Below are 26,953 nucleotides of genomic sequence, written 5' to 3' on the forward strand. Positions count from 1 at the left end.
TATTTTTTTTAATTTTTAAGTGTTTTTATTTATTTTTGAGACAGAGATAGACAGAGCATGAGCAGGGGAGGGTCAGAGAGAGAGGGAGACACAGAATCTGAAACAGGCTCCAGGCTCTGAGCTGTCAGCACAGGGCCCAACGTGGGGCTCGAACTCACAGACCGCGAGATCATGACCTGAGTTGAAGTCGGATGCTCAACCGACTGAGCCACCCAGGCGCCCCATATGCAGTGGTCTTTTAAATCAGTTAAGTGAGGGGTGCCTAGCTGGCTCAGTCCATGGAACATGTGATTCTTAATCTTGGGGTTGTGAGTTCAAGCCCCATGTTGGGTACAGCAATTACTTAAAAATAAAATCTTAAAAAAAATAAATCAGTTAAAGGAAGAAATGAGAAAAAATATACTTATGCCACTTTTTATATTACCTATGTAATTACCTTTACAGGTGGTCATTAATTTATCTATTTGGTGTCATTTCCTTTCAATCTGAAGGACATCTTTCATTTTTTAATTTTTTTATGATATATATTTATGTATTGCTCTAAATTTTAATTCCAGCGTAGTTAATATACAGTGTTAAATTATGTTTCAGGTGGTGGCACCTGGGTGGCTCAGTCAGTTAAGTGTCAGACTTTGGCTCAGGTGGTGATCTCATAGTTCGTGGGTTACAGCCCCACATTGGGCTCTGTGATGACAGCTCAGAGCCTGAAGCCTGCTTTGTATTCTCTGTCTCCCTCTCTCTCAAAAATAAGTAAACATAAAAAAAATTACAAAAAGAAGTTAGTTTTAGGTGTACAATATAGTGATTTAACAATTCTATTTACTATTTGCTATCACTGCTCATCAAGATAAGTGTACTCTTTTTTTTTTTTTCAACGTTTTTTTTCAACGTTTTTTTTTTTTTTTTAATTTATTTTTGGGACAGAGAAAGACAGAGCATGAACAGGGGAGGGGCAGAGAGAGAGGGAGACACAGAATCGGAAACAGGCTCCAGGCTCCGAGCCATCAGCCCAGAGCCTGACGCGGGGCTCGAACTCACAGACCACGAGATCGTGACCTGGCTGAAGTCGGACGCTTAACCGACTGCGCCACCCAGGCGCCCCAAGATAAGTGTACTCTTAATCCCCTTCACCTATTTCACCCACCCCCCCACCCACCTCCCCTCTGGTAACCATCTGTTCTCTATAGCTAAGAGTGTGTTTGGGGGTATGTTTCTTTTTATTTGTTTCTCAAATTCTACATGAGTGAAATCACATGGTATTTGTCTTTCTCTGATGGACTTCTTTTGTTTGGCATTATGCTCTCTAGCTCCATCCATGTCACTGTATTTTTGATTTGCATTTTCCTAATGATCCGTGATGTTGGGCATCTTTTATGTGCTTTCTGTTTAATTGCATATCTTCTTTGGAGAAATGTCTGTTCAAATCTTTTGCTCATTTAAAAAATTAAAGTATTTTTCTTTTATTGTTTAGTTGTAAGAATTCTTTATATATTCTGGATACTATATCCTTATTGGATATATGATTTGCAAATATTCTGTGGATGGTATTTTCACTTTCTTCACAGCATTGTCTCCAGAACACTAGCTTGAAGTTTTGATCTAGTTCAGTTAATCTTTTTTTTCTTTTTGGCACTTACACTTTTGGCATCATATCTAAGAAACCATTGCCTAACCTGAGGCCATGAATATTTATATCTGTTATCTTTAAGGGTTTTACAATTTGAGCTCTTATATTTAGGTCTGTGATAATACATTTTGAGTTAATTTTTATATATGATGTGAGGTAGAGATCCTAATTCATAATTTTGCATGTGGATATCCAGTATCACAGAACTCTTTGCTGAAAAGCCTATCTCTCCCCATTGAATTGTCCTGATACTGTTGTCAAAATTAAATCTACCACAAGTGGAAAAGTTTATTTATGGACATTCAACTGTACTCCATTAATTTACATGTCTATCCTTATGCCAGTAAACCACTGTCTTGATTACTGTAGTTTTGTAATAAATTTTGAAATAGGGAAGTGTGAATCTACAACTTTGTTCTTTTTTTCAAAATTGTTTTGGTTACTGTGAGTCCCTTGAATTTACATTTTTTTAGTGTCAACTTGTTAATTTCTGCAAAGAAGAGATCTGGGATTTTGGATTATGTTGAATATGTAGACCAATTTGGGGAGTATTGTCATCTTAAGAATCTTTTGTCTTCGTAAACGTGAATGAGGGATATCTTTCCACTTATTTAATTCTTCTTTAACTGTAGTTTTCAGTGTATAATTCTTGTACTTCTTTTGTTAAATTTATACCTAAGCACTTTATTCCTTTTGATGTTATTATAAAAGGAGTTGTTTTCTTTTATATTTTGAATATTGATTAGTAGTGTATTAGTATACAATTAATATTTTTATATTGATCTTATATCCTGTGACTTTGCTGAACTCATTTATTAGTTCTTTCTTTGCACTTTTCAAAAGTTGTGGTAAAATACACATAACATAAAAGTTACCATCTAAAGCATGTGTAAGCATACAGTTTGGTAGTATTAAATACATTCAAATTGTTGTACAACCATCACCATCGTTCATCCCCATAACTCTTTTCATCTCGTAAAACTGAAATGCTATACCTGGTAAACAATAACTCCCCCATTATCCACCCCCCACCCCTGGAAGCTACCATTTTATTTTTTGTCTTTATGATTTTGACTACTCTAAGTACCTCATACAGTGGAATCATACAATATTTATCTTTTTGTGACTGGCTTATTTCACTTAGCATAATGTCCTCAAGGTTCACCTGTGTGGTAGCATATTCCAAGATATCCTTCTTTTTGAAGGTTGAGTAATATTTCATTGTATGTATATATCATAATTTGCATATCCATTCATCAGGTGATGGACACTTGGGTTGCTTCCACCTTTGAGCATTGTGAATAATGCTATGAACATGGGGGAGCAGGGAGGTCCCTGCTTTAAATTCTTTTGGGTATATACCCAGAAGTGAAATTGCTGTATCATATGGCATTTATATTTTTATTTTGTTGAGGAACTGTCATATTGTTTTCCAAAGTGGCTATACCATTTTATATTCCTACAAACAATGCATGAGGATTCCAATTTCTCCACATCCTTGGCAATACCTGTTATTTTCTGGATTTTTTTTTGACAGTAACTATCCTAATGGGCATGGGTTAGTATCTTACTGTAGTTTTGCTTTACATTTCCCAAATGATTATTGATGTTGAGCATCTTTTCATGTACTTATTTGCCATTTGTACACCTCTGGGGAAATAAATGTCTATTCAAATCCTTTGACCATTTTGGAATCAAGTTGTTTTTCTCCTGTTGAGTTTTAGAACTTTTCTATATAGTCTGGATGTTAATCACTTATCAGATACATGATTTGCAAATATTTTTTTCCATTCTGTGGGTTGCCTTTTTACTATGTAAACAGTATATTTTGACACATACATTTAAAAATTTTTCATGAAGTCCAATTTATTTATTTATTTTCTTTTGTTTTCTTTATCTTTGGTGTCCTACCCATGAAATCCTTGCCAAATCCAATGTTGTGAAGCTTTTGTCCTATTTTCTTCTAAGAGTTTCATTGTTTTAGGTCTTATGTTTAGGTTCTTGATCCACTTTGAGTTAATTCATGTATGTGGTGTTAGGTGAGTGTCCAACTTCAGTCTTTTGCTTGTGGATATCCAGTTTTCCTGGCACCATTTATTGAAAAGTCTGTCCTGTCCTCATTGAATGATCTTGGCACCCTTGTCAAAAATCATTTGACCATATATATGTGAGAATTTATTTCTGGGTTCTCTATTCTATTCCATTGGTCTATACAGCTATCTTTATGCCAATACCATAATGTTTTGATTACTGTAGTTTTGTAGCAAGTTTTGAAATTAGGAAGTGTGAGTCCTTCAGTTTTTTCTTTTTCAAGATTGTTTTGGCTATTTGGGGTCCTTCGAGATTCCATATGAATTTTAGGATGGGTTTTTCTATTTCTGCCAAAAATGTCATTGGAATTTTGGAAGGGATTGCATTCAATCTATAGATAATTTTGGGTAGTATTGACATTTTAACTATATTAAGTCTTCCCATCCATGTACACGAGATGTGCTTCCATTTATTTATGTCTTCTTCAATTTCTTTAGCAACACTTTGTATTCATTGTACAAGTCTTTCACCAACCTGTTGAAGTTAATCCCTAAGTATTTTCTTCTTTTTGATGTTATTATAAATGGAATTGGTTTTGTAATTTCCTTTTCAGACTGTTCAATGTTCATGTAATAGAAAAGCAACTGGGACGCCTGGGTGGCTCAGCCAGTTAAGTGGCCGACTTTGGGTCAGGTCATGATCTTATGGTCCACTGCTGACAGTTCTGAGCCTGGAGCCTGCTTTGGATTCTGTGTCTCCCTCTCTCTCTGCCCCTTTCCTGCTCACACTCTGTCACTCTTTCTCACTCTCCAAAATAAATAAACATTTTAAAAAAAGGAAAAGCAACTGATTTTTGTGTGTTGACTTTGTATCCCTGATACTTTGCTGAATTCATTTACTAGTTCTAATAGCAATTTTGTGGAGTGTTTAGGGCTTTATACATATAAGATCATATATTGTATATCCTTGTTATCTTCTGTATAGTTGTATCCTCTTTTGAAGGTTGAGTATTGAAATCTCTTATTATTACTGTTGAATTGTCTGTTTTTCCCTTCATTTCTATTAATTCTCACTTCATATATTTTTGGGCCCTTTTGTTAAGTGCATATATTTATAATTGTTATAGCTCCCTAATGAACTGACCATTTTATGATTATAAAATGTTCTTCTTTTTCCAATAACATTTTATTGTCTTAATATGTATTTTGTCTGGTGTTATTACAGCCACTCCAGCGATCTTATGGTTGTTGTTTGTATTTTCCCATCCTTTTACTTTCCATCTATTTTTGTATGTTTGAATCTAAAGCTTGTTTTCTGTAGACAGCATATAGCTGGCTTTTGTTTCTTATTTAATCTGATAATCTCTGTCTTTTGATTGGATTTTAATCCAATTGGATTTAATTCACTCAAACTTAATGTTATTATAGATTTGTATTTGCCATTTTGCTTTGTATATGTCTCATGTGTTATTTGATACTTTATTCTTTCTTTATTGTCTTCTTTCTTTTAAGTGGATATTTTCTAGCGTAAAATTTTAATTTAATAATTTTTAAATTACATTTTTGAGTTCTTTTCTCTAGGGCTTCTAATATACATCTTAACATTATCTGCTTCAGACATACAATAACTTCATTCCAGTATAATTATCAAAACTTTAATCTTATAATCTAGGTCCATTCCCTCCCCTCTTTTTTTGTGGTATTATTGCTCTACATGTTACATCTATACAAACCCAAGAATACACTGTCATAATTATTACTTTATATAATCTTATTTCTTTTAAAAGAGTTGAAATAAGAGGGGTATCTGGGTGGCTCAGTTGGTTAAGCATCCGACTTCGGCTCAGGTCATGATCTCACAGTTTGTGGGTTTGAGTCCCAAGTCCAGCTCTGCACTAACAGCTCAGAGCCTGGAGCCTGCTTCAGAATCTGTGTCTCCCTCTCTCTCTGCCCCTCCCCCACTGTGTTTACTCTCTCAAAAATAAACACTAAAAATAAATAAATAAATAAATAAAAGCATTGAAAGAAGAAAGGAGTACATATTTATAGTTTTGCCGTATTAACCTAATTATTTCTAGTTCTCTTGTGGATTTACCATTGTGTCATTTTTTACTCCAATGCATCTTTGTTTCCATATACTTCCTTTTTGCTGATATCGTCAAATATATTTCTGTTATAGGCTCAAGAATACAATTATATACATATTGTTTGATGCAATTACTTTATTTATTTACTTTGAGAGAGAGAGAAAGAGCAAGCTGGGGAGGGACAGAGAGAGGGAGAGAGAGAACCCTAAACAGGCTCTGCATTGTCAGTGCAGAGCCCAATATGGGCTCGAACTCACAAATCTCGAGATCATGATCTGAGTGTAAATCCAGAGTTGGATGCTTAACCAACTGAGCCATCAAGGTGCCCCTGATGCAATTACTTATTTTTTAAATGTTTATTTATTTTTGAGAGAGAGACAGAGTGTGAGTGGGGGAGGGGCAGAGAGAGAGGGAGACACAGAATCTGAAGCAGGCTCTGAGCTGTCAGCACAGAGCCTGATGTGGGGCTCAAACTCATGAGCTGTGAAATCATGACCTGAGCCGAAGTTGGACGCTTAACTGACTGAGCCACCCAAGTGCCCCTACTTTTTAAATAAGAGGAAAAAAAAGAACAATGAAATTATTCTGTCTTTTGTATTTACCTACATAATTATCTTCACCAGTATTGTTTTTTTAAATATCTGAATACTGCCTGTTGTTATTTGCTTTCCGCCTGTAGAGCTTCTTTTAGTATTTCCTATAAGGGAAGTCTGCTAGCAACACATTCTCTCAGTTTATTTTTGAATGTTTTTATTTCAGTTTCATGTTTGAAACATAGTTTTACTGGATATAAAGTTGGCAGCTGAGAGTTTTATATTTAAGTACTTTGAATTATGTTGTCTCACTGCTTTCTGGTCTCCATTGTTTCTGACAATGGTTGTTTGTGGTTCCTTTGCCTGCGATTAGTCATTTTTTCCTTACAGTATTCAAGATGCTCTTTTTGTCTTTGATTTTCACCATTTTGATTATGATCTAGTGTGGTTCTTTTTTGGGTTTATCTCAGATGTATAAAATAATGTTTTTGTCAAATTTGGGGAATTTTCAGTCATTTTTTTCAAATATTTTTATTCCCCCCTCCTACTAGTACTCCCATTATGTGAATGTTGGTGCACTTAATGGTGTCACTCATTTCTCTGAGGCTCTGTTCAGTTTCCTTCATTCTTTTATCTCTCTGTTCTTCAGACCACATAATCTGTATTAATCTGTTTTCAACTTGGCTGCTTCTTTCTTCTGCCAATTCAAGTGTACTGTTAATCCTCTTTAGTAAACTTTTCATCTTGGCTTATTTTACTTTTCAACTTCAGAATATCCATATGGTTCTTTTAGATACTTACTCTTTATTGATATTCTCTATCTGAGGAGACACTGTCATCATGTCTTGTTTTAATTCTTTTTTTTAACGTTTATTTATTATTGAGAGACACAGCGTGAATGGGGGGGGGCGCAGAGAGAGAGGGAGACACAGAAGCAGAAGCAGGCTCCAGGCTCTGAGCTGTCAGCACAGAGCCCGATGTGGGGCTTGAACCCACAAACCGCAAGATCATTACCTGAGCCAAAGTCGGACGCTTAACCAGGTGCCTGATTGTTTTCATTCTTTATGCATGGTTTCACTTAGTTCTTTGAACATTTAAAAAAATTTTTAAATAAAATTTTTGTTGGAAATTGGATATTTTAGATAATAAATTGTAACAATGCTAGATACTGACCCTACCCTTCAGCCCAGGGTTTGATGTTTGCCTGGTTGTTCTCTTGTTTTTATTTTTTTAGTGACTTGACTGCATTAATTCTGTGAGTTCTATTTCTGAAATATGTAGGATGCAGCCTCTGATGTCTCTACTGAGAGTTTTCCCCTTGTTTTTCTTTTAGCTTGGCAACCTAGATGTTACTCCTGGGTCAGCTTAAGCCACTAATTGGTCAAAGGTTATGCTTAAGTCTTTTTAGCCAGTTAGATTTTTACCTTTTACTGTTGAATATATGTGTGTGGAATAAGGCTGCTATCATAGTTCAGGGAATTTACACATTTTTGCCCCACATTCAGTGAGGGATAATTAGTTTGGAGGTTCCTTCTTGGGGTATTGCTGAGAAAGCATAGCTTTGGGTATTCACAATCTTCTAGTCTGGCATGATGAGTTTTATTTTAGTTTTAAATCTGGCTTCCTAGGAGTTGCCTCTGGGTCAGAGAAGCTTATTGTTTAGCTGATGCTTGGTCAGAGGTGGTATTTCCATTCCTTGTGCCAGTGAGGCATCTGTCCTGTATTGATGGTCTCTGGGTGGTTTGGGGAATGCTCTGAAGTCTGTCCCATGTCCTGTTCTGGTTGCTCCTGAGTGGGTGCCATCTAGGATATGCACACACCTTTTCTGATCTCCAGAGTTTACTGTAATCCTAGGAGGGTTCTTCTTGGCTTTCTCCAAGAGGGAAAAAACCCTCTTAGGGTTTCTTTCCCTTGTTTTCTCTATAAAACTTCTGGATGCCCTGGTGTTCTGCTCATATCATGGAACTACCAGCCTCCTCTTAACTACTCACCATCAAGATACCTATGTTCTTGACATGCTGTTAGGCATGGAATTTTCCATGCTCTGCTCCAAATAAAAACAGTCCCTTTGGGTAGGTGTGGAGCTCCTCATTCTTATGCCTAGATTCTTATGGCTACCCTGAGTGGGGGGTTGGTGGGTGATCCTCTTTACCATGCCTACCTGGACATAGGGCTGGAGTTGATGAGAAATGGTAATATTATCTTTCCCAGGTGAAACCATAACCCAAGAAGAAGAGCTGGGAGAAGGAGCCCTTTTCTTCTTGGCTATATATGCCTAAGGGTTAAATGATTAAAAAAAATAGTTTTCACAAGTTGTAATTTTGCCGGAAAGAGGGTTTGTCTATCTCCTTACTCTGTCCTTCTGGAAGTCCCACCATTTGAGTTCCTTTTTTATTTTTCCTTGAGATAAAATACACATAATATTTACCACTTTAATAATTTTTCAGTGTACATTTGCAGTGGCATTAAGCACATTAAGCACATTTACACCATTACCACCATCCATATGCATAACTTTTTATTCTTCCCAACTTGAAACTCATATCCACTAAACACACTCTATTCCCCCAACTGCAGACCCCTGGAAATCACCATTTTACTTTCTATTTCTGAATCTGACTACTCTAAGTACCTCATATAAGTTGAATCACACCATGTTTGTTTTTATTGACTGGTTTACTTCACTTAAGTATAATATCTTCAAGGTTCAGCCATGTTGTAGCATGTGTCAGAATTTCCTTCTTTTTTAAGGCTGAATAATATTCCATTTTATGTATATATGACATTTTATCAATACATCCATCAGTGTAAATGGGTTGCTTCTACCTTTTGATTATTGTTAATCTTCTGATTCCTTTGTGATACATTGTTTTTCTCATGCTTCTTTCAAGACTGTGTTTGTCTTTTAACAGTGTCTAAGTGTGGATCTTTTCTTTTTTTAATTTTTTTTAATGTTTATTTATTTTTGAGACAGAGACAGAGCATGAACGGGGTAGGGTCAGAGAGAGAGGGAGACACAGAATCTAAAGCAGGCTTCAGGCTCTGAGCTGTCAGCACAGAGCCCAACACGGGGCTCGGACTCACGGACCGTGAGGTCATGACCTGAGCCAAAGTCGGATGCTTAACTGATGGAGCCACCCAGGCGCCCCTAAGTGTGGATCATTGAGTTGACATTTGGAGTTTATGAACTTGGATGTGTAGGTTTATGTTTTTCATCAAATTTGGGAAGTTTTCAATTCTTATTTCCTCACATATTTTTTAACCATCCCCCTTTCTCTTGGGTCACCTATTAGGCATATGTTGGTATGTCTGATGTCCTATAGGTCTCTCTTCATCTTTACATTCTGTTCTTCAGATTGGGTAATCTCTATTTATCTCCCTTCGAATTCACTGATCTTTTTCTTCTCTCAGTTCAAAACTGCTATTCAGCCCCTTCCTTCAAGTTAATTTTTCATGATTTCAACTATTGTATTTTTAAGCTCCAGAATATCTATTTGGTTTCTTTTTGAATTTCTATCTCTTTATTGCTATTCTCAATTTGATAGTCACTGTTTTCAAAATTTTTTATTTATTTAAATTCAAATTCAAGTTAGTTAACATACCGTGTAGTACTGGTTTCAGGACTAGAACCCTTTAATTCTTTAAATATGGTTTTCTTTAGTTCTTTGAATGTATTTATTATAGGTGATTAAAAGTCCTTACTTACTATGTCCTACAGCCATATTCCCTTCAAGACCATTTCTATTGAGTGCTTTTTGCTTGTGTATTAGCCACACATTATTATTTCTTTGCAAGTCTTACAATTTTTTTGGACAGTGGACGGTTTCAATAATATATTGTAACAACTCTCTCCAAGAATTGTTGTTGCTGGTGCTTTGTTTGTTTAGTGACATGTCTAGACTAATTTTGGAGAGCCTGTCCCTCCTTCAGTGGGTGGCTTGATATCCCTGCTTAGATTTTTGTTTTTATTTTTAACTCTTTATTTCATTTTTAAGCCTAATTTCCTAGGCATCTCTCTTGGATCAGCATAGCTTATTGATCAGCCAACGATTAGTCAAAGGTTGTGCAGAAACATCTTGAGCCAATAAAGCTTCCATTTTTGCCAAGGGGATCTAAGTGTAGATTGCGGCATGCATTAAAATTTTAGGCAGTTATAAGTTGCGCTTTGATTTTTACCTTGTGCAAGTCTCATGTTCAGCCTAGGAGGCATATATAATTGGGACTTTCTCCCAGTTTCTTTTGAGTGTGTATATAGCCCTATGCATGTACATCTCAGATCTCCAGGAATATAAAGCAGTTTATCAAAGCCCTTTATGATTGTCTTGTTGCCCACATCTCCCAAATTTTTAGCATGGTATATGGCAGTCACTGGAAACAGAGGTGCTGGCCTTCCCTAATATTGCTATTGTTTTTGATACTGCCCTGGACTTGAGGCTTCTTTATTTATTTTTCATTAAAAAAAATCCTTTCTTGTCTCAAGATCAGTTAAATCATTGCTTAGTTTTTATTCTACGTTTTATCTTTTTTCCTTTACATTTATCTCTATAATAAATCCATCTGGAATTTAGTAGAGGCAAGGCCCTAACTTGATGTTTTCTCTCCAAATACCAATACAATTTTCTCAACAATTATTTAAAACTTCATCTATTTCTCATTGATTTGTGAAGCTTCCTTTACCATATTTTAAGTTATCATGTTAACTTATCACGAGTCTAGGATCTTAATCAGTATTATCTGCTCTAAAACAATAACCTGTCAATTTTTATGCCAGTAAGAATTCATTTTAGTGTAAGTTTATAAAACATTTTTCTTTGTTTGAGCCAAGATTGCTCTTGTTTTTCAATCCCAAGCTATTCTTATTCATTTGCTTTTCCCAATAAACTTCGGAATTATTCTGTCAAGCGAACAAAAACAAGTTCTTACCTGTTTTTACTCTTTACATATCAGGATGGCACTTGGTTAACTCCAATGCCCTATTAGAGCTGATAACAAACCCACTGCTTCTTAATAGAACTAAATTATTTCTCAGAAAAGATTCCTCAACCTTACACAAGGTCTAGAAGGATGACCTTATCAAATTTCATGTTCTACTTCTGTTCTATTTCTCAGCTAAACTGAGAAGTTTAGATTTTATGTTAATCTTTAAGACTATTTTCCTGCCATTTTGTCTTTTAAAGAGCATAGGAATTGGGAGTTGGAGAGACTTGGGTTCCAACTCTTGCACTACCCATTACTAGCTATGTAACCTTTGCACAAGTCACTTCTCTTTGAGCCTTTGTTCCCTCAACTATAAATGGAGGTAAATAATATTTAGTTTTTAGCACTATTATGACGATTAGTAGCACTGAACAGAAAGGGCTGACTTAGCACACTGCCAGGTACATAACATGTAATATTATAGAACCTGTTCTTGATGATTTTATGAACACTGATTATTGCCTTGTGCTTTACTAATGATCTTATATGGGTTACTGATTTATACAGGGCAGTTTCCCCCTACACTAAATGGGTTCTTAGGTCTTTTTAAAAGTAATCTTTATATCTTTTCCCCTGCTTTTAGGCAGCTTTTAAGCTATTACTTTTCATTACTGTCATTGAGGCTGGTTCTAAGAATAGGTCCTACTCCTTGTCTCACCTCGCTTATAATTTGCCACTTCTGATCTGCCGTACACTAGGAAATCAGATAGCCAAATTGTCAGAAATGTGTATATATTAAGAATAAATAGGTTGAGCAGGAAGCTAGGGGGTTCTCTTCAGGGAAAGCATATGGAACCTTTTAGACCATTACAGCCTTGTCTTGTGATAGCTATTATGGCTATTCATAAGCCATTGTTATTTTCATGTCCCTGGAGGTGTTCCAAAAACAACCTAGAGAATCACATAAATGGAAAAATGAGCTAGTACTGTACTTCTGAGAATAAAAGTAAACAAAACATGTAATTCCAGAGTTAATATGGACAATGCAGGGCTGTGGCCAAAGAACATTTTAGAAGTTAGGAGGAATGAATCCTGCCATTATTCCTATTGGTAAGACTTACATCACCAATTTTAATCTCAAGGCAGTTAGAAAATTAACAAATATGAAGCATCTATTATGTGATAGGGCCTCCACATTTATTACCTCAATCCTCAAACAGCTTTGAGAAATAAGGATTATTATACCCATTTATGTTGAGGGAATGGATGTTCTAAAGGTTAAAGTGACTTATCCAAACTGAAAAGCTGCAGAGCCAGAATTCAAACTAAAGTCTGTCCAATTTCAAAGCTCAATGCTCTATAACCCTCTGATGCCTTGTAGAGACTGACTTCTCTGTACATAAATTTACTTCCTATATATCAGCAAATAAACAATCAGAAAGTGTAACAGAAAACAGAATTGTCATCCATAATCACAACAATATATATCAAGTGCAGAACTTTAAAACACAGAAGACCTCTATGGAAAAAAATTAACTCTACTAAGACATAAAGGAAGAGACCTAAATAAAGGGATGGGTAAACTATGATCTTTGGATGGGAACCCTTAACATGATAAAGATGTCAACTGTCCCCAAATTAATCTATAAATTGAATTCATTGACAAAAATTTACACCAAAAAACCCAACCAGATAGTGTGGAAACTGGACTAATTCTAAATTACATGTATTAGAATAAAGATCACGTGATTCAGAAATAATTAGTACATGTCTGAAACAAGAAAGCACAGAGTAGAGATTTGTCCTATCTGATATTAAAGCAAATTAAAAACCTATCATAATTGAAACAATGTGATCCTGGCCAGAGTTCAAATAGACAATGGAAAAAAATGAGTTCAGGAAGGGACTAATGCATATATAGAAACATGGTACACAAGAAAGGTGGTAATATACATCAGTGGGGAAAGAAGAGATCATTTAATAAATGGAGTTGGGAAAACTAGCTTATTATGTAAAGAAAATAAAATCAGATCCTTGCCTACAGCATATATAGAATAGATACCTACTATAATTAAAGACCTGACATGGAAGGCAACGTTATAAAACTATTAAAAATGTAGAAAAGTATTGGGGTGCCTGGGTGGCTCAGTTGGTTAACCATCTGACTTCAGCTCAGGTCTGATCTCACTGTTCATGAGTTCGAGTTCTGCATTGGGCTCTGTGCTGACAGCTCAGAGCCTGGAGCCTGCCTTCAGATTCTGTGTCTCCCGCTCTCTCTGACCCTCCCCCACTCACACGCTGTGTCTCTTTCAAAAATAAACAAACATTAAAAAATGTAGAAAACTATCTTTATGACCCAGGGGTAGGGAAGAATTTATTAAATAAGATCCCAAAAGCATACACCACAAGGGTACAATTTGAAAAGTGTCTGACAAAACCAAAATTAAATATTTCTTGGTGAGGGATGAAGTACATGATATCTGCAATTTACTTGAAAATGCACTGAAAACGCTGAATAAATGGATGGCTAGAGAAGGACAGATGGCTGGTTATATAGGATAAAGCAAGTTTAGTAAAATATTAATTATAGAATCTGAGTGGTGGGCTTATGAGTGTTCATCATACTATTCTTCCAACTGTTCTGTGTATGTGAAGTTATAGCAATAAAAAGATTGGTGAAAATGAAATACTTTTGTTCAACAAAGACATTGTATATAGTTTTGAAAAACTGTGACTGGAAAATATATTTGATATACACACAGATATAGAAATGATATTTGCTATATATGTATATGTATACACACACACATTTGACAAGAAACTTCTGTAATTGGCAAGAAAAAGACAAGTAACCTAAAAGAAAATTTGCAAGGTAAATAAATAGGCACTTCAGAGAATGAGAAAACAAGTAGTTAATCTGTATAAAATAGAAGCTCACCTCATCTGTAGTCAAATAAATGCAAATTAAAATCAAAGATACTACTTGAAGCCCACTGGACTAGCAAAAGTTAAGAAGTTATATGATATCAGTACTAGCAATACTATGAAGAATAGAAGCCCTTATGTGTTGTTCACAGGACTAGATTAGTATGAATACGATCTAGAGCAACATGGCAATATTGGGTGAAAAACCTATATGCATATTTTATAGGATCCAGGAATTCTACTCCTGAGTATATACTTCAGATAAACTGGTACAGGAACACAAAGAAACAAAGACTTCTATGAAGAGATTTCCTGTAGCACTGTTTATAATACCCAAGAACTGGAAATCAATAAATAAAATACTGTGACATTACTATATGAAGGAATGTAATCCAGCAGTTATGAGGAATGAACCATGTAGGGGTATGGATAGATATCAAAAATAACACTGAGTAGAAAAAAAAGAAATAGAATGATATGTACAGCACAATATCTTTCATGTTGAAAAAAAAAGGAAAAAAATCGGGGCACCTGGGTGGCTCAGTCAGTTAAGTGCCCAACTTTTGATTTCAGCTCAGGTTATGATCTCCTGGTTTGTGAGTTCGAGCACCACATCGGGCTTTGCACTGACAACACGGAACCTCCCTGGGATTCTGTCTCCCTCTCTCTCTGCCCCTCCCCTGCTTGCTCTCTCTCTCTCTCTCTCTCTCTCTCTCTCAAAATAAATAAAAATAAAAAATAAACTTTTAACAAAAGGAAAAAATCTACATATACAAACAACACTATAGACTATGCATGAATACACATATGTCTAAATAAATACATGGCAAATGGCATGGAAGGACACACACCAAATACCCAAGAGTGGGTAACTGCGGGAAGAGAAGAGAAGTGAATTAGATCATGAATAAAGACTGAAGGAGACAAAAGCCAAATGTAAAACCAAATATAAAAGTTCATGCAGGTCATGAATGAACTGATGATGACAGAGGATCATGAACTGAAGAAACTATCATGGCAATCAATTTCAGCGTTTCTGAATTCTAAACTGAAGTTCAAACGATAACCTCCCCATCCCCAAACACCATAAAAACACATGCTTAAGGGAAATGTGACAAAAGTAAAAGAGAACTAAACCGGTCACTTCCCTGTCCCATGGCTTACCGGAGTACGCAGCACATGAGCAGCAGATGGGTTGGGACATTAGCTGGATTGAGCATACTGGGGGTATCTGACTTCATACAGGCCAGGAAGGCCCGCATCCTTCTGTTCTTGTCCTCCACTGCTTTGCCGAGCCAGAGCTTCTTGAGATTTGGGCAAGTCCATTCCCGAAACGTCAGTGCAGACACCAGCTCGGGGGTTTGAGGTGACTTCCCTTTATAGGCAGACCACTCTTTGAGGATCACTGAAGGAACTGGAAAACAGAAATTGAGGAAAAACAGGCTCTAGAAAATTCCTGAGCATTTCTGTAAAATTTCTGGCCGCAAGTGACAGGATCTGTCCCATTTCAACATCTTTTTATTTTTTGTCATTAGAATTTTTATTGTTAGCAGTAGGAACAGCACTTAATAGATGTTTGATATGTGTTAGGTACTTTACATATGAATGTAAATGTCATTTACTTCTCGAAACTCAGAACTCTAATCCTGAGAGAGAAGTATTGTAACTACATTATCATAAAACACAGTGCTCTTTTTTCATTGAAAAAATAAAGGCTCAAAGTCACACAGTTAATTATGTTGAAACCCATTTAAGTAAATGTACTAGGCTAGGCAAGGAAAGAAGTCCAAGGACTTCTGAGCCTGAGTGGCTCAGTAGGTTAAGATACAGAACTATTCAATTACCACAAAGATCTCCCTTATGCTACCCCTTTTATGGTCACACCCAACACCCTCCAGCACCATCTCTAATCCCTGGCAACTACTAATCTGTTCTCCATCCCTACAATTTTGTCAATTTGAGAATGTTAAATAAATGGGCTCCTATAGTATGCAACCTTTTGAGATTGGCATTTGCACTTGGCATAATGCTTTTGGGATCCATCCATGTTGTTGCATGTATCAATACGTTTTTTGTTTTTTGTTTTTTTACCAAGTAGTATTTCATGGTATGGATGTACCACAGTTTTACCATTCACCTTTTGAAGGACATCTGGGTTCTTCCAGTTTGTGGCTATTATGAATGAAGCTGCTATGAGTATTTGTGTATAAGTTCCTGCATGAAAATAAATCTTCCTTTCTCTGAGATAAATGCCCAAAAGTATAAGTGCTAGGTTGCATTGTAAGTCTATTTTAAGTTTTGAAAGGAAACGGCCAAATTACTTTCTAGAGTGGTGGTACCATCTTACATTCCTACCAACAGTTTATGGGTGATCCAGTTTCTCCACATCCAATCCAAATGAATAAAATTATTAATTTTAGCCATTGTGATAAGTATGTAGTTATATATAATTGTGGCTTTAATTTGCAATTCTTTTTTAAAAATTTTATTAGTGTTTAGTTATTTTTGAGAGAGAGAGAGACAGAGACAGAACGTGAGTGGGGGAAGGGCAGACAGAAAGAGAGAGAGGGAGACGCAGAATCCGAAGCAGGCTCCAGGCTCTGAGCTGTCAGCAGCATAGATCCCAACGTGGGACTTGAACCCACAAGCCGTGAGATCATAACCTGAGCCAAAGTCAGATGCTTAAACCATGGAGCCACCCAGGCACCCCCTTAATTTGTAATTCTTTAATGGCTAATGATGTTGAACATCCTTTCATGTCTTTATTTGCCATGTAGATCTTCTTCAGTGAAATGTCGGCATTCTTTTGCTGATCTTCTAATTGGACAATTTTCATAATGCTCAATTGGGCAGTTTTCATAATACTCAGTTTTGAGAATTCTTTGTATATTTTAGATAGTAGTCTAGATATGTGGTACTTGTTCACCTACTGATGTCCAATTGATCTAGTACCATTTGTTAAAAAGACTATCCTTCCTCTAATGAAGTACTTCTGCAGCTTTGTCAAAAATCAGTTGGCTGTACTTGTATGGGGCTATTTCTGGGTTCCCTATTCTGTTCCACTAATCTATGTGTCTATATCACTACCAACACCACACAGTCTTAATTATTGTAGCTACATGGTAAGTTTTGTAATCAAGGTAGAGTGATTCCTCCCAACTTATTCCTTTTCAAAAAATGTTTTAGATATTCTAGTTCCTAAGTCTTTCCATATAAATGTTAAGCATCTAACTCTTGATGTCGGCTCAGGTCATGATCTCACAGTTTGTGGGTTTGAGCTCCACATTGGGCTCTGTGTGGACAGTGCTGAGCCTGCTTGGGATTCTCTCTCTCTCCCTCTGTCTGCCTCTCCCCTGCTTGCACTGTCCCTCTCTCAAAATAAATAAACTTAAAAAAATAATCTTCTATATATCTACAGAGAATCCTGCTGGGATTTGGATAGGAATTGTGTTAAACCTGTATATCAATTTGGAGAGAACTGACATTTTACTATGTTGAATCTTCCAATTCAAGGAGATATATGTCTCTCCATTTATGTAGGTCTTCACCAATTGCGTTCATCAGCATTTTATAATTTTCAGCATACAGATCTTGAACATCTTTTGTTAAATTTATACCTAAGTACTCCATTTGTTGGAGGAGTTATAAATGGTATTGTATTTATTTCAGTGCCCCATATTCATTGTTAGTATATAGAAATAGAATTCATTTTAGTATGTTTATTGTATATCCTACAACCTTGATGAATTCACTCATTAGGTCTAGCAGTTTTGTTGTCAATTGGGATTTTCTACATAAGTTATGTCATCTACAATTAGGGACAGTTTTATTTTTTCCTTTCTGATCTGTATGCCTTCTATTTTGTTTTCTTGCCTTCTTGTGCTGGATAGAACTTCCAGTACTATGCTGAAGAGCTGCAGTAGGGCATAACTAGACTTGCTCCTAATTTTAGGAGAAGAACATTTAGTCTTTCACCATTAAGTGTAATGTTGGCTGAAGGGTTTTTGTAGATGTTTTTTTATCAAGTTATAGGCATTCATCTCTACTCCTAGTTTTTTGGGGAGTTTTTTTTTCATGAATGGTTGTTGAATTTTGTTAAATATTTTTCTGCATCCATTGAGATGACCATATTATTTTTCTTCTTTATCCTGTTTGTATGGTGGATTACATAGACTGATTTTTCAAATATTGAACTAGTTTTGCAAAATAGAACAAACCCTACCAAATTACTATGGTGTGTAATTCTTTTTATATATTGCTGAATTCTATTGACTAATACCTTGTTAAGAACTTTTACATCTATATTGACAAAGGATATTGGTGTGAAGTATTATTTTTATGTACTGTCTTTATCTGATTGTAGTATCATGGTAATACTGGCTTTGTAGAATGATTTGGGAAGTGTTCTCTCCTATTTTCTGAAAAAGATGGTGTAGAATTGATGGTAATTCTTTTTAATTTAATTTAAATATTTATTGTCCACAATAAGTGCCTGATTGTGCAAAGCACTGCTGGAAATAAAAAGATTTATGAGACAGTCTCTATCTACTCTTTTTTAAAAAATTAATTATCGAGGGGTGCCTGGATGGCTCAGTTGGTACAGCATCCAACTCTCGATCTTGGGGTCATAATTTCAAGCCCCATGTTGGCTGTAGAGATGACATTAACAAAATTAGGGCTGCCTGGGTGGCTCAATCGGTTGAGAGTCTGACTTCGGCTCAGGTCATGATCTCACAGTTCATGAGTTCAAGCCTGTCATTGGGCTCTGCACTGACAGCTCACAGCCTGGAGCTTGCTTCAGATTCTGTGTCTCCCTCTCTCTGCCCTTCCCATGCTCATGCTCTGTCTGTCTGTCTCTCTCTCTCAAAAATAAATAAAAATTAAAAAATAATTTAAAATTTTATTATTGAAATATAATTGACATACAATGTTCTATTAGTTTCAAGTATACAACATAGTGATTTGACAATTAAGTATTTGTTAAAAATATGGTAGAATTCTCTAGTGAAACTAATTCAATCAGATTTCTTTTTTGGGAAATTTTAAATTAAATTTTATTAATATTTACAGGGCTATTCAAATTATCTATTTCATATCAGGTGTGTTTTGGTAGTTTGTAATTTTGAGAATTGATCCATTTTGTTTAAGTTGTCAAATTTATGTGTAGAGTTATTTACAGTATTCCCATATAATCCTTTTGATGTCTGTAGGCACTGTGGTGTTATCTCCTGCCTCATTCTTGATATTAGTAATTTGTGTATTCTCTATTTTCCTTATTGTGGTCTTGCTAGAATTTCATCAATTTCATTGTTCTTTTCAAAGAATCAAGTTTTTGTTTCACTGATTTTTCTGTTATTTTTCTGTTTCCAATTCCACTGACCTTTGCTCTTTATTATTTCTTCATTTTAGTTTGCTGTAGGTTTAGCTTTCTCCTCTTCTTGTTTCTTGAGGTGAAAATTCAGAGGACAGATTAGAAATTTATCCCTTTTTCTAATTTGAGCATTTAGGACTATAAATTTCCTTTTCAGAAATTTAGCTCCATACCACAGATTTTAATATACTGTATTTTTATTTTCACTTAGTTCCATGTATTTCCTTCTTTCCCTTAAGACTGGCTATTTGGGAGCACCTGGGTGGCTCAGTTGGTTAAGCGTCCGACTTCAGCTCAGGTCATGGCCTCACGGTTTGTGAGTTCGAGCCCTGCATTGGGCTTTCCTTGGAGCCTGGAGCCTGCTTCGGATTCTGTGTCTCCCTCTCTCTCTGCCCCTCCCCTGCTTGTGCTCTCTCTCTCTCTCTCTCAAGAATAAATAAAACACTAAAAAAAGATTTTAAAAAAAGACTTGCTATTTGACCCAAGGTTTGGATAAAAGTGCTTTGTTATCTTCCAAGTATTTCTAGATTTTCCTGTTATCTTTCTGTTGTTGATTTCTAATTTGATTTCATAGTGGTCTGAGAATATACCCTGTATAGTTTTAATTCTTTTAAATTTATTGAGGTTTGTTTTATGGCCCAGGATATGATCCATCTTGGTATATGTTCTGTGGGCATGGAAAAGAACATGCATTTTGCTCTTGCTGCATGTTATATTAAGAATCAATTGATGGTTGTTGAGTTCTATATTTCTGATGATTTTCTGTCTAGTTGTTCTATTCATTATTGAAAGGGGAGTTGAAGTCTCTAATTATAATTGGGGATTTGCCTTTTTCTCATTTAAGTTTTCTCAGTTATTGCATCACATATTTTGTGGCTCTGTTTGGTGATACACATTTAGGATTGCTAGTCTTCTTGGTATATTGACCCTTTTACCAGTATATCATGTCCCTCTCTTTCCCTGGCAATTTGCTTTGCTCTGAAGTCCATTTTATGTGGTATTAATACAGCCATTCCTGATTTCTTTTCATTAATGTTTTCATGATATATAATTTTCCATCCTTCTACTTTCAACATACCTCTATCGTTTATATTTGAAGTGAATTTTTTTGTAGACAACATATAATTGGGTAATGATTTTTATCCAATCTGTCAATGTCTGTATTTTAATTTGTGTAATTAGAACACTTAAATTTAATGTAATTATTGATATGTTAGAGCTTAAGTCTATCATTTGTTTTGTTTGTTCTCTCCATTTTCCTATCTCTGCTTTCTTTTTCTCCCTTTTCTATAGGTTACATGTCCTTATTTTAGAATTTCATGTTGATTTATCTATAGTGTTTTTGAGTGCTTCTCTGTGTACAGCTTTTCCCGTGCATTTTCTAGGCACTGCATTATGTACACCTAATTCACCAAAGTCTACTGGTGTTGACATTTTACTGGTTCAAGTGAAGTATAGAAACCTGACCTGTTATGTCCCTTTAACCTTCCCCACTTACAATTGTCTTAAATATTTTCTCTACAGACATTGAGAACCACATTAAGCAGTGATAGTTTTGCTTTAACTGTGAAAACTCAAGAAAAGCAAAGACGACTGTATTTATCTACATTTTTGTTCTTTCCATTGTATTTCCTTCCTGATGTTACAAGAATCCTTCTATTTTTAAGTGTCTATTTTAATTCCAGTTACTTAACATACAGTGTTATTTTAGTTTCAGGTGTACAATACAATGATTCAACACTTTCATACATCACCCTGTGCTCATCACAAATGCACTCTTTAATTTCCATCCCCATCTCCCCAACTTCCTCCCCTCTGGTAACCATGAGTTTATTTATTCCCTGTAGTGAAAAGTCTGTTTCTTGCTTGGACTATGTCTCTCTTTCAATTTTTTCCCTTGTTTGTTTTGTTCCTTAAATTCCACATGAGTGAAACCATATGGTATTTGTCTTTCTCTGACTTATTTTGCTTAGCATTATACTCTCTAGCTTCATTGATATCATTGCAAATGGCAATATTTCATTACTTTTTAGGGCTGAATAATATTCCAATATATAATCCAATGCAATATTAAACACACACACACACACACACACACACACACACATACACACCACATCTTCTTCATCCATTCACCGATTGTTGGACACTTGGGCTGCTTCCATAAAATGGCTATAATAAATAATGCTGCTATAAACAAAAGGGTACATATATCCCTTTGAATTAGTGTTTCTGTATCATTTGGGTAAATGTCCATTAATGAGATTGCTGGATCGTAAAGGAGTTCTAGTCTTAAATTTCTGAGGAAACTCCTCCACACTGCCTGCCACAGTGGTTGCATGAGTTTGCATTTCCATCAATGGTGCAAGAGGGTTCATCTTTCTCCACATTCTTGACAATACCTATTGTTTCCTGTGTTGTTGATTTTGGCCATTCTGACAGGTGTGAAGTAACATCTCATTGTAATTTTGATTTGCATTCCCCTGATAAGCATCTTTTCATGTGTCTATTGGCCATGTGGATGTCTTCTTTGGAGAAATGTCTGTTCATGTCTTCTGCCCATTTAATAATTGGGTTATTTGTTTTTTGGGTGTTGAGTTTTGTAAGTTCTTCATATATTTTAGATACTAGCCCTTTATGAAATATGTCATTTGCAAATATCTTCTCCCATTCTGGAGGTTGCCTTTTAGTTTTCTTGATTGTTTCCTTTGCTGTGCAGAAGCTTTTTATGTAGATGTAATCCTAATAGTTTTTGTTTTTGTTTCCCTTGCCTCAGGTGACATATCTAGAAAAAAGTTGCTATGACTAGTGTGAAAGAAGTTACTGCATGTGTACTCTTCTAGGATTTTTATGATTTTGGGTCTCACATTTAGGTCTTTAATCTATTTCAAACTTATTTTTGTGTATAAGTAAGTGGTCCAGTTTCATTCTTTTGAATGGTGCTGCCCAATTTTCCCAATAGCATTTGAAGAGACTTTTTCCACTGTATATTGTTTCCTGCTTTGGTGAAGATTAATTGACCATATAATTGTGGGTTTATTTCTGAATTTTGTATTCTATTCCATTGATCTATGTGTCTATTTTTGTGTCAGTACTATGCTTTTTGATTTACTACAGCTTTGTAATATAACTTGAAGTTTGGAATTGTGATGCCTCCAGCTTTGCTTTTCTTATTGAAGGTTGCTTTTGCTATTCAGGGTCTTTGGTGGTTCCATACAGATTTTAAGGTTGTTTATTCTAGCTATGTGAAAAATGCTGTTGGTATTTTGATAGGGATTGCATTAAATGTGTAGATTGCTTTAGGTAGTAAAGACATTTTAACAATATTTGTTCCTCTAATCCAGGATCATGGAATGTCTTTCCATTTCTGTATGACATTTTCAATTTCTTTCATCAGTATTTTATAGTTTTCAGAGTACAGGTCTTTCACCTCTTGGTTAGGCTTATTCCTAACCAAATCTTATTATATTGGGTACAATTGTAAATAAGATTATTTTCTTAATTTCTCTTTTTGCTGCTTCATTATTGGTGTATAGAAATGCAACAGATTTCTGTACATTGATTTTGATTCCTGTGATTTTACTGAATTTCTAGCAGTTTTTGGTGGAGCCTTTAGGGTTTTCTATATATATAGTATCACGTCCTCTGCAAACAGTGAGAGTTTTACATCTTCCTTACTGATGTGGATTCTTTTTATTTCTTTTTGTTGTCTGATTGCTGTGGCTAGACCATCCAGTACTATGTTGAATAAAAGTGGTAAGAGTGGACATCCTTTGTCTTGTTGCTGACCTTAGAGGAAAAGCTCTTAGTTCTTCCCCATTAAGGATGATGTTAACTGTAGGTTTTTCATAGATGGCCTTTATCGTGTTCAGGTATGTTTTCTCTAACTCTATTTTGTTGAGGGTTTTTATCATAAATGGATCCTGTACCCTGTCAAATGCTTTCTCTACATCTATTGAAATGATCATATGGTTATCCTTTTAATGATGTATCACATTGATTGATTTGTGAATATTAAACCACTCCTTGCAACACAGATTTAATCCCATTGATCATGGTGAATGATTTATTTGAATGTGTTGTTGGATTTGGTATGCTAGTATTTGTTGAGGATTTTTATGTCTATATTCATAAGAGATATTGGCCTGTAGTTCTCTTTTCTAGTGGTGTCTTTAACTGGTTTTGGTATCAGGGTAATACTGGGCTCATAGAATGAATTTGAAGGTTTCCTTTTCTATTTTCTGGAATAGTTCAAGAAGTATAGGCATTAACTATTCTATCTTTTTCTTTCTTTCTTTCTTTCTTTCTTTCTTTCTTTCTTTCTTTCTTTCTTTCTTTCTTTCTTTCGAGAGTGAGCACATGAGTGGGGCAGGGGCAAAGGGAGAGGAAGAGGGAGAATCCCAGCACAGAGCCCAATGTGGGGCTTGATCTCACAACTGTGAGATCATGACCTGAGCTGAAATCAAGAGTCAGACACTTAATGGACTGGGCCACCCAGGTGCTCCTAACTATTCTTTAAATGTTTGGTAGAATTTGCCTGTGAACCCATATGGTCCTGGACTTTTGCTTGTTGGGGGAATTTTTGATTACTGACTCAATTTTCTTGCTGGTTATCGGTCTATTCAAATTTTCTATTTCTTCCTGTTTTTGTTTTGGTAGTTTATATGTTTCTGAGAATTTATCCATTTCTTCTAGGTTGTCCAATTTGTTGGCATATAGTTTTTCATAATATTCTCTCATAATTGTTCATATTTCTGTGTTTTTGGTTGTTATTTCTCCTCTCTCATTTGTAATTTTATTTATTTAAGAACTTTCTCTTTTTTTCTGGGTAAGTCTGGCTAGAGGTTTATCAATTTTATTGATCTTTTCAAAGAACCAGCTCCTGGCTTCACTGACCTGCTCTAGTATTATTTTTCTGGTTTCTATATCATTTACTACTGCTCTAATCTTTATTATTTCTTTCTTTCTGCTAGCTTTAGGTTTTGTTTGTTCTTTTTCTAGATCCTTTAGGTGTAAGGTTAGGTTGTTTATCTGAGATTTTTCTTGTTTCTTGATGTAGGCCTGTATTGCTATAAATTTCCCTCTTAAGTACCACTTTTGCCGCATCCCAGACCTTTCGGATTATCGTGCTTTCATTTTCACTTGTTTCCATGTACTTTTTAAATTCTTCTTTTATCTCCTGGCTGACCTATTCACTGTTTAGTAGCATGTTATTTAACCTCCATGTATTTGTGGTTTTTCCAGATGTTTTCTTGTGGTTGACTTCTACTTTCATAGCATTGTGGTCAGAAAGTATGCAAGGTATGATTTTGATCTTGAATTTTTTGAGATTTGTATTGTGGCCTAATATGTGATCTATTATGGAGAATGTTCCTTGCATACTTGAAAAGAAAGTGTATTCTGCTATTTTAGTATGGAATGTTTTGAATGGATCTTTTAATTTCATCTGTTCTAGTGTGATTCAAAATCATTGTTTCCTTGGTGATGTTCTGTTTAGATCATTTCTCCACTGGCATAATTGGGGTGTTAAAGTCCCATACTATCATTGTATTATTCTGAATTAGTTCCTTTATGCATTTAGGTGCTCCTGTCTTGGTTGCACAAATATTTACAATTGTTATATCTTTTTGTTGGATTGTCCCCTTTATTATTATATAGTGTCTTCCTTTTTCCCTTGTTACAGTCTTTCCTTTAAAGTCTGTTTTGTCCGGTAGAAGTATTGTTACCCTGGCTTTGTTTTGACATATATTTGCAGTGATAGATGTTTCTCCACCCTCTCTCATTTTCTATGTGTGGGTATCTTTAGGTCTAAAATGGGTTTCTTTGAGGGTTGCCTGGGTGGCTCAGTCGGTTAAGCATCCAACTTCGGCTCAGGTCATGATCCCCCAGTCTGTGGGTTTGAGCCCCATGTCGGGCTCTGTGCTGATAGCTCAGAGCCTGCAGCCTGCTTCAGATTCTGTGTCTCCCTCTCTCTACCCCTCCCCCACTTGTGCTCTGTCTCTGTCTCTCAAAAATGAATAAATGTAAAAAAATTTTTAAATGGGTCTCTTGTAGGCAGCATATGGATGGGTTTTGTTTTTTATCCATTCTGCTAACCTATGTCTTTTTTCTCTTCAAGTTTTTATTTAAATACTAGTTAAAATATATGGTAAAATTGGTTTCAGGTGTAGAATTTAGTGATTCATGACTTATATATAACATCCATTGCTCATCACAACAACTGCTCTCCTTAACACCCATCACCCATTTAGCCCACTCTCCCACCCACCTCCCTACCACCCTATGTCTTTTGATTGGAGCATTTAGTCCATTTACATTCAAAGTAATTATTGATAGATATGTATTTATTGCCATTTTGTTACGTTTTCTGGTTGTTTCTGAAGATGTTCTCTGATCCTTTCCTGTCTTTGTTTCTTTCACATTTTGCTGATTTTCTTTAGTGCTGTATTTGGATTTCTTTCTCTTTATTCTTCGTATATTTATTAGTGGTTTTTCATATATGGTTACCATTAGGTTTGTATATAACCTCTTCTGCATATAGCAGTCTATATTAAGTTGATGGTCATTTATGTTTGAACCATTTTCTCCTCTCCTCAAATTTTATGTATATGTCATTATATTGCATATCACTTTTTTGTGAGTTCCTTGACTTATTTTTTACAGAAAAATTCATTTTTACTGCTTTTGTGTTTCTTACTTCTATACTGTCACTTTTGGTATCTTCTTTTTACTCATAATATGCCTTTTAATATTTCTTGCAGAGTTGGTTTAGTGGTCACAAACTCCTTTAGTTTTGTGTGTCTGTAAAACTCTATTTCTCCTTGTATTCTGAATGAAAACCTTGCCGGATAGAGTATTCTTGGCTACTGATTTTTCCCAGTCAGCACTTTGAATATATCATGCCACTCCCTTTTGGCTTTCTAAATTTTTATTGAAAAATTATGGGTTTTCCCTTGTAAGTTAATGACTTCTTTGGTCTTGCTACTTTTAGATTTTTTATCACTATATTTTATAAATTTAATTACAATATGTCTTGGTGTTGGTGTGGTTTTCTTGATTTTGTTGGGGGTTCTCTATGCCTCCTCAATCTGAATATCTCTTTCCGCAGATTAGGGAAGTTTTCAGCTATTATTCAAATAAATTTTCTGACCACCTTTCTCTTTCTTCTTCTTCTAAGACTCCTATAATACAAATGTTAGTACATTTAATGGAGTCAATGAGTTCCCCAAGTCTATTCTCATTTTGCATAATTCTTTTCTCTCTCCTTTGTTCAGCTTGATTACTTTCCATTACTCTGTCTTCTAGGTTACTAATTTGTTCCTCTGCTTCTCCCATCCTGCTGTTCATTCCATCAAGTGTGTTTCTCATCTCATTTATTGTGCCCTTTATTGTTGCTATGTCATTCCTTATCTCTGTGTGAAGTGTCACACTCATGTCTTCCACTCTTTTCTCAAGTCCAGTGA

At 35.4% G+C, this 26,953-nt stretch overlaps 1 protein-coding gene across 2 annotated transcripts in view; it reads right to left on the reverse strand.

Moving 5' to 3' along the window:
• Positions 1-26,953, reverse strand: part of FAM120C (family with sequence similarity 120C) — a 112,032-nt gene that overhangs the window by 27,550 nt on the left and 57,529 nt on the right. For both annotated transcript variants that reach the window (XM_007089433.3, XM_042974423.1), the window contains exon 10: positions 15,284-15,533. In XM_007089433.3, coding sequence (XP_007089495.3) covers positions 15,284-15,533 — 250 coding nt within the window. The remainder of the gene's footprint in view (positions 1-15,283; positions 15,534-26,953) is intronic.

This window comes from Panthera tigris, chromosome X (genome assembly GCF_018350195.1).
Source record: "Panthera tigris isolate Pti1 chromosome X, P.tigris_Pti1_mat1.1, whole genome shotgun sequence".
NCBI classification, from domain to species: domain Eukaryota; kingdom Metazoa; phylum Chordata; class Mammalia; order Carnivora; family Felidae; genus Panthera; species Panthera tigris.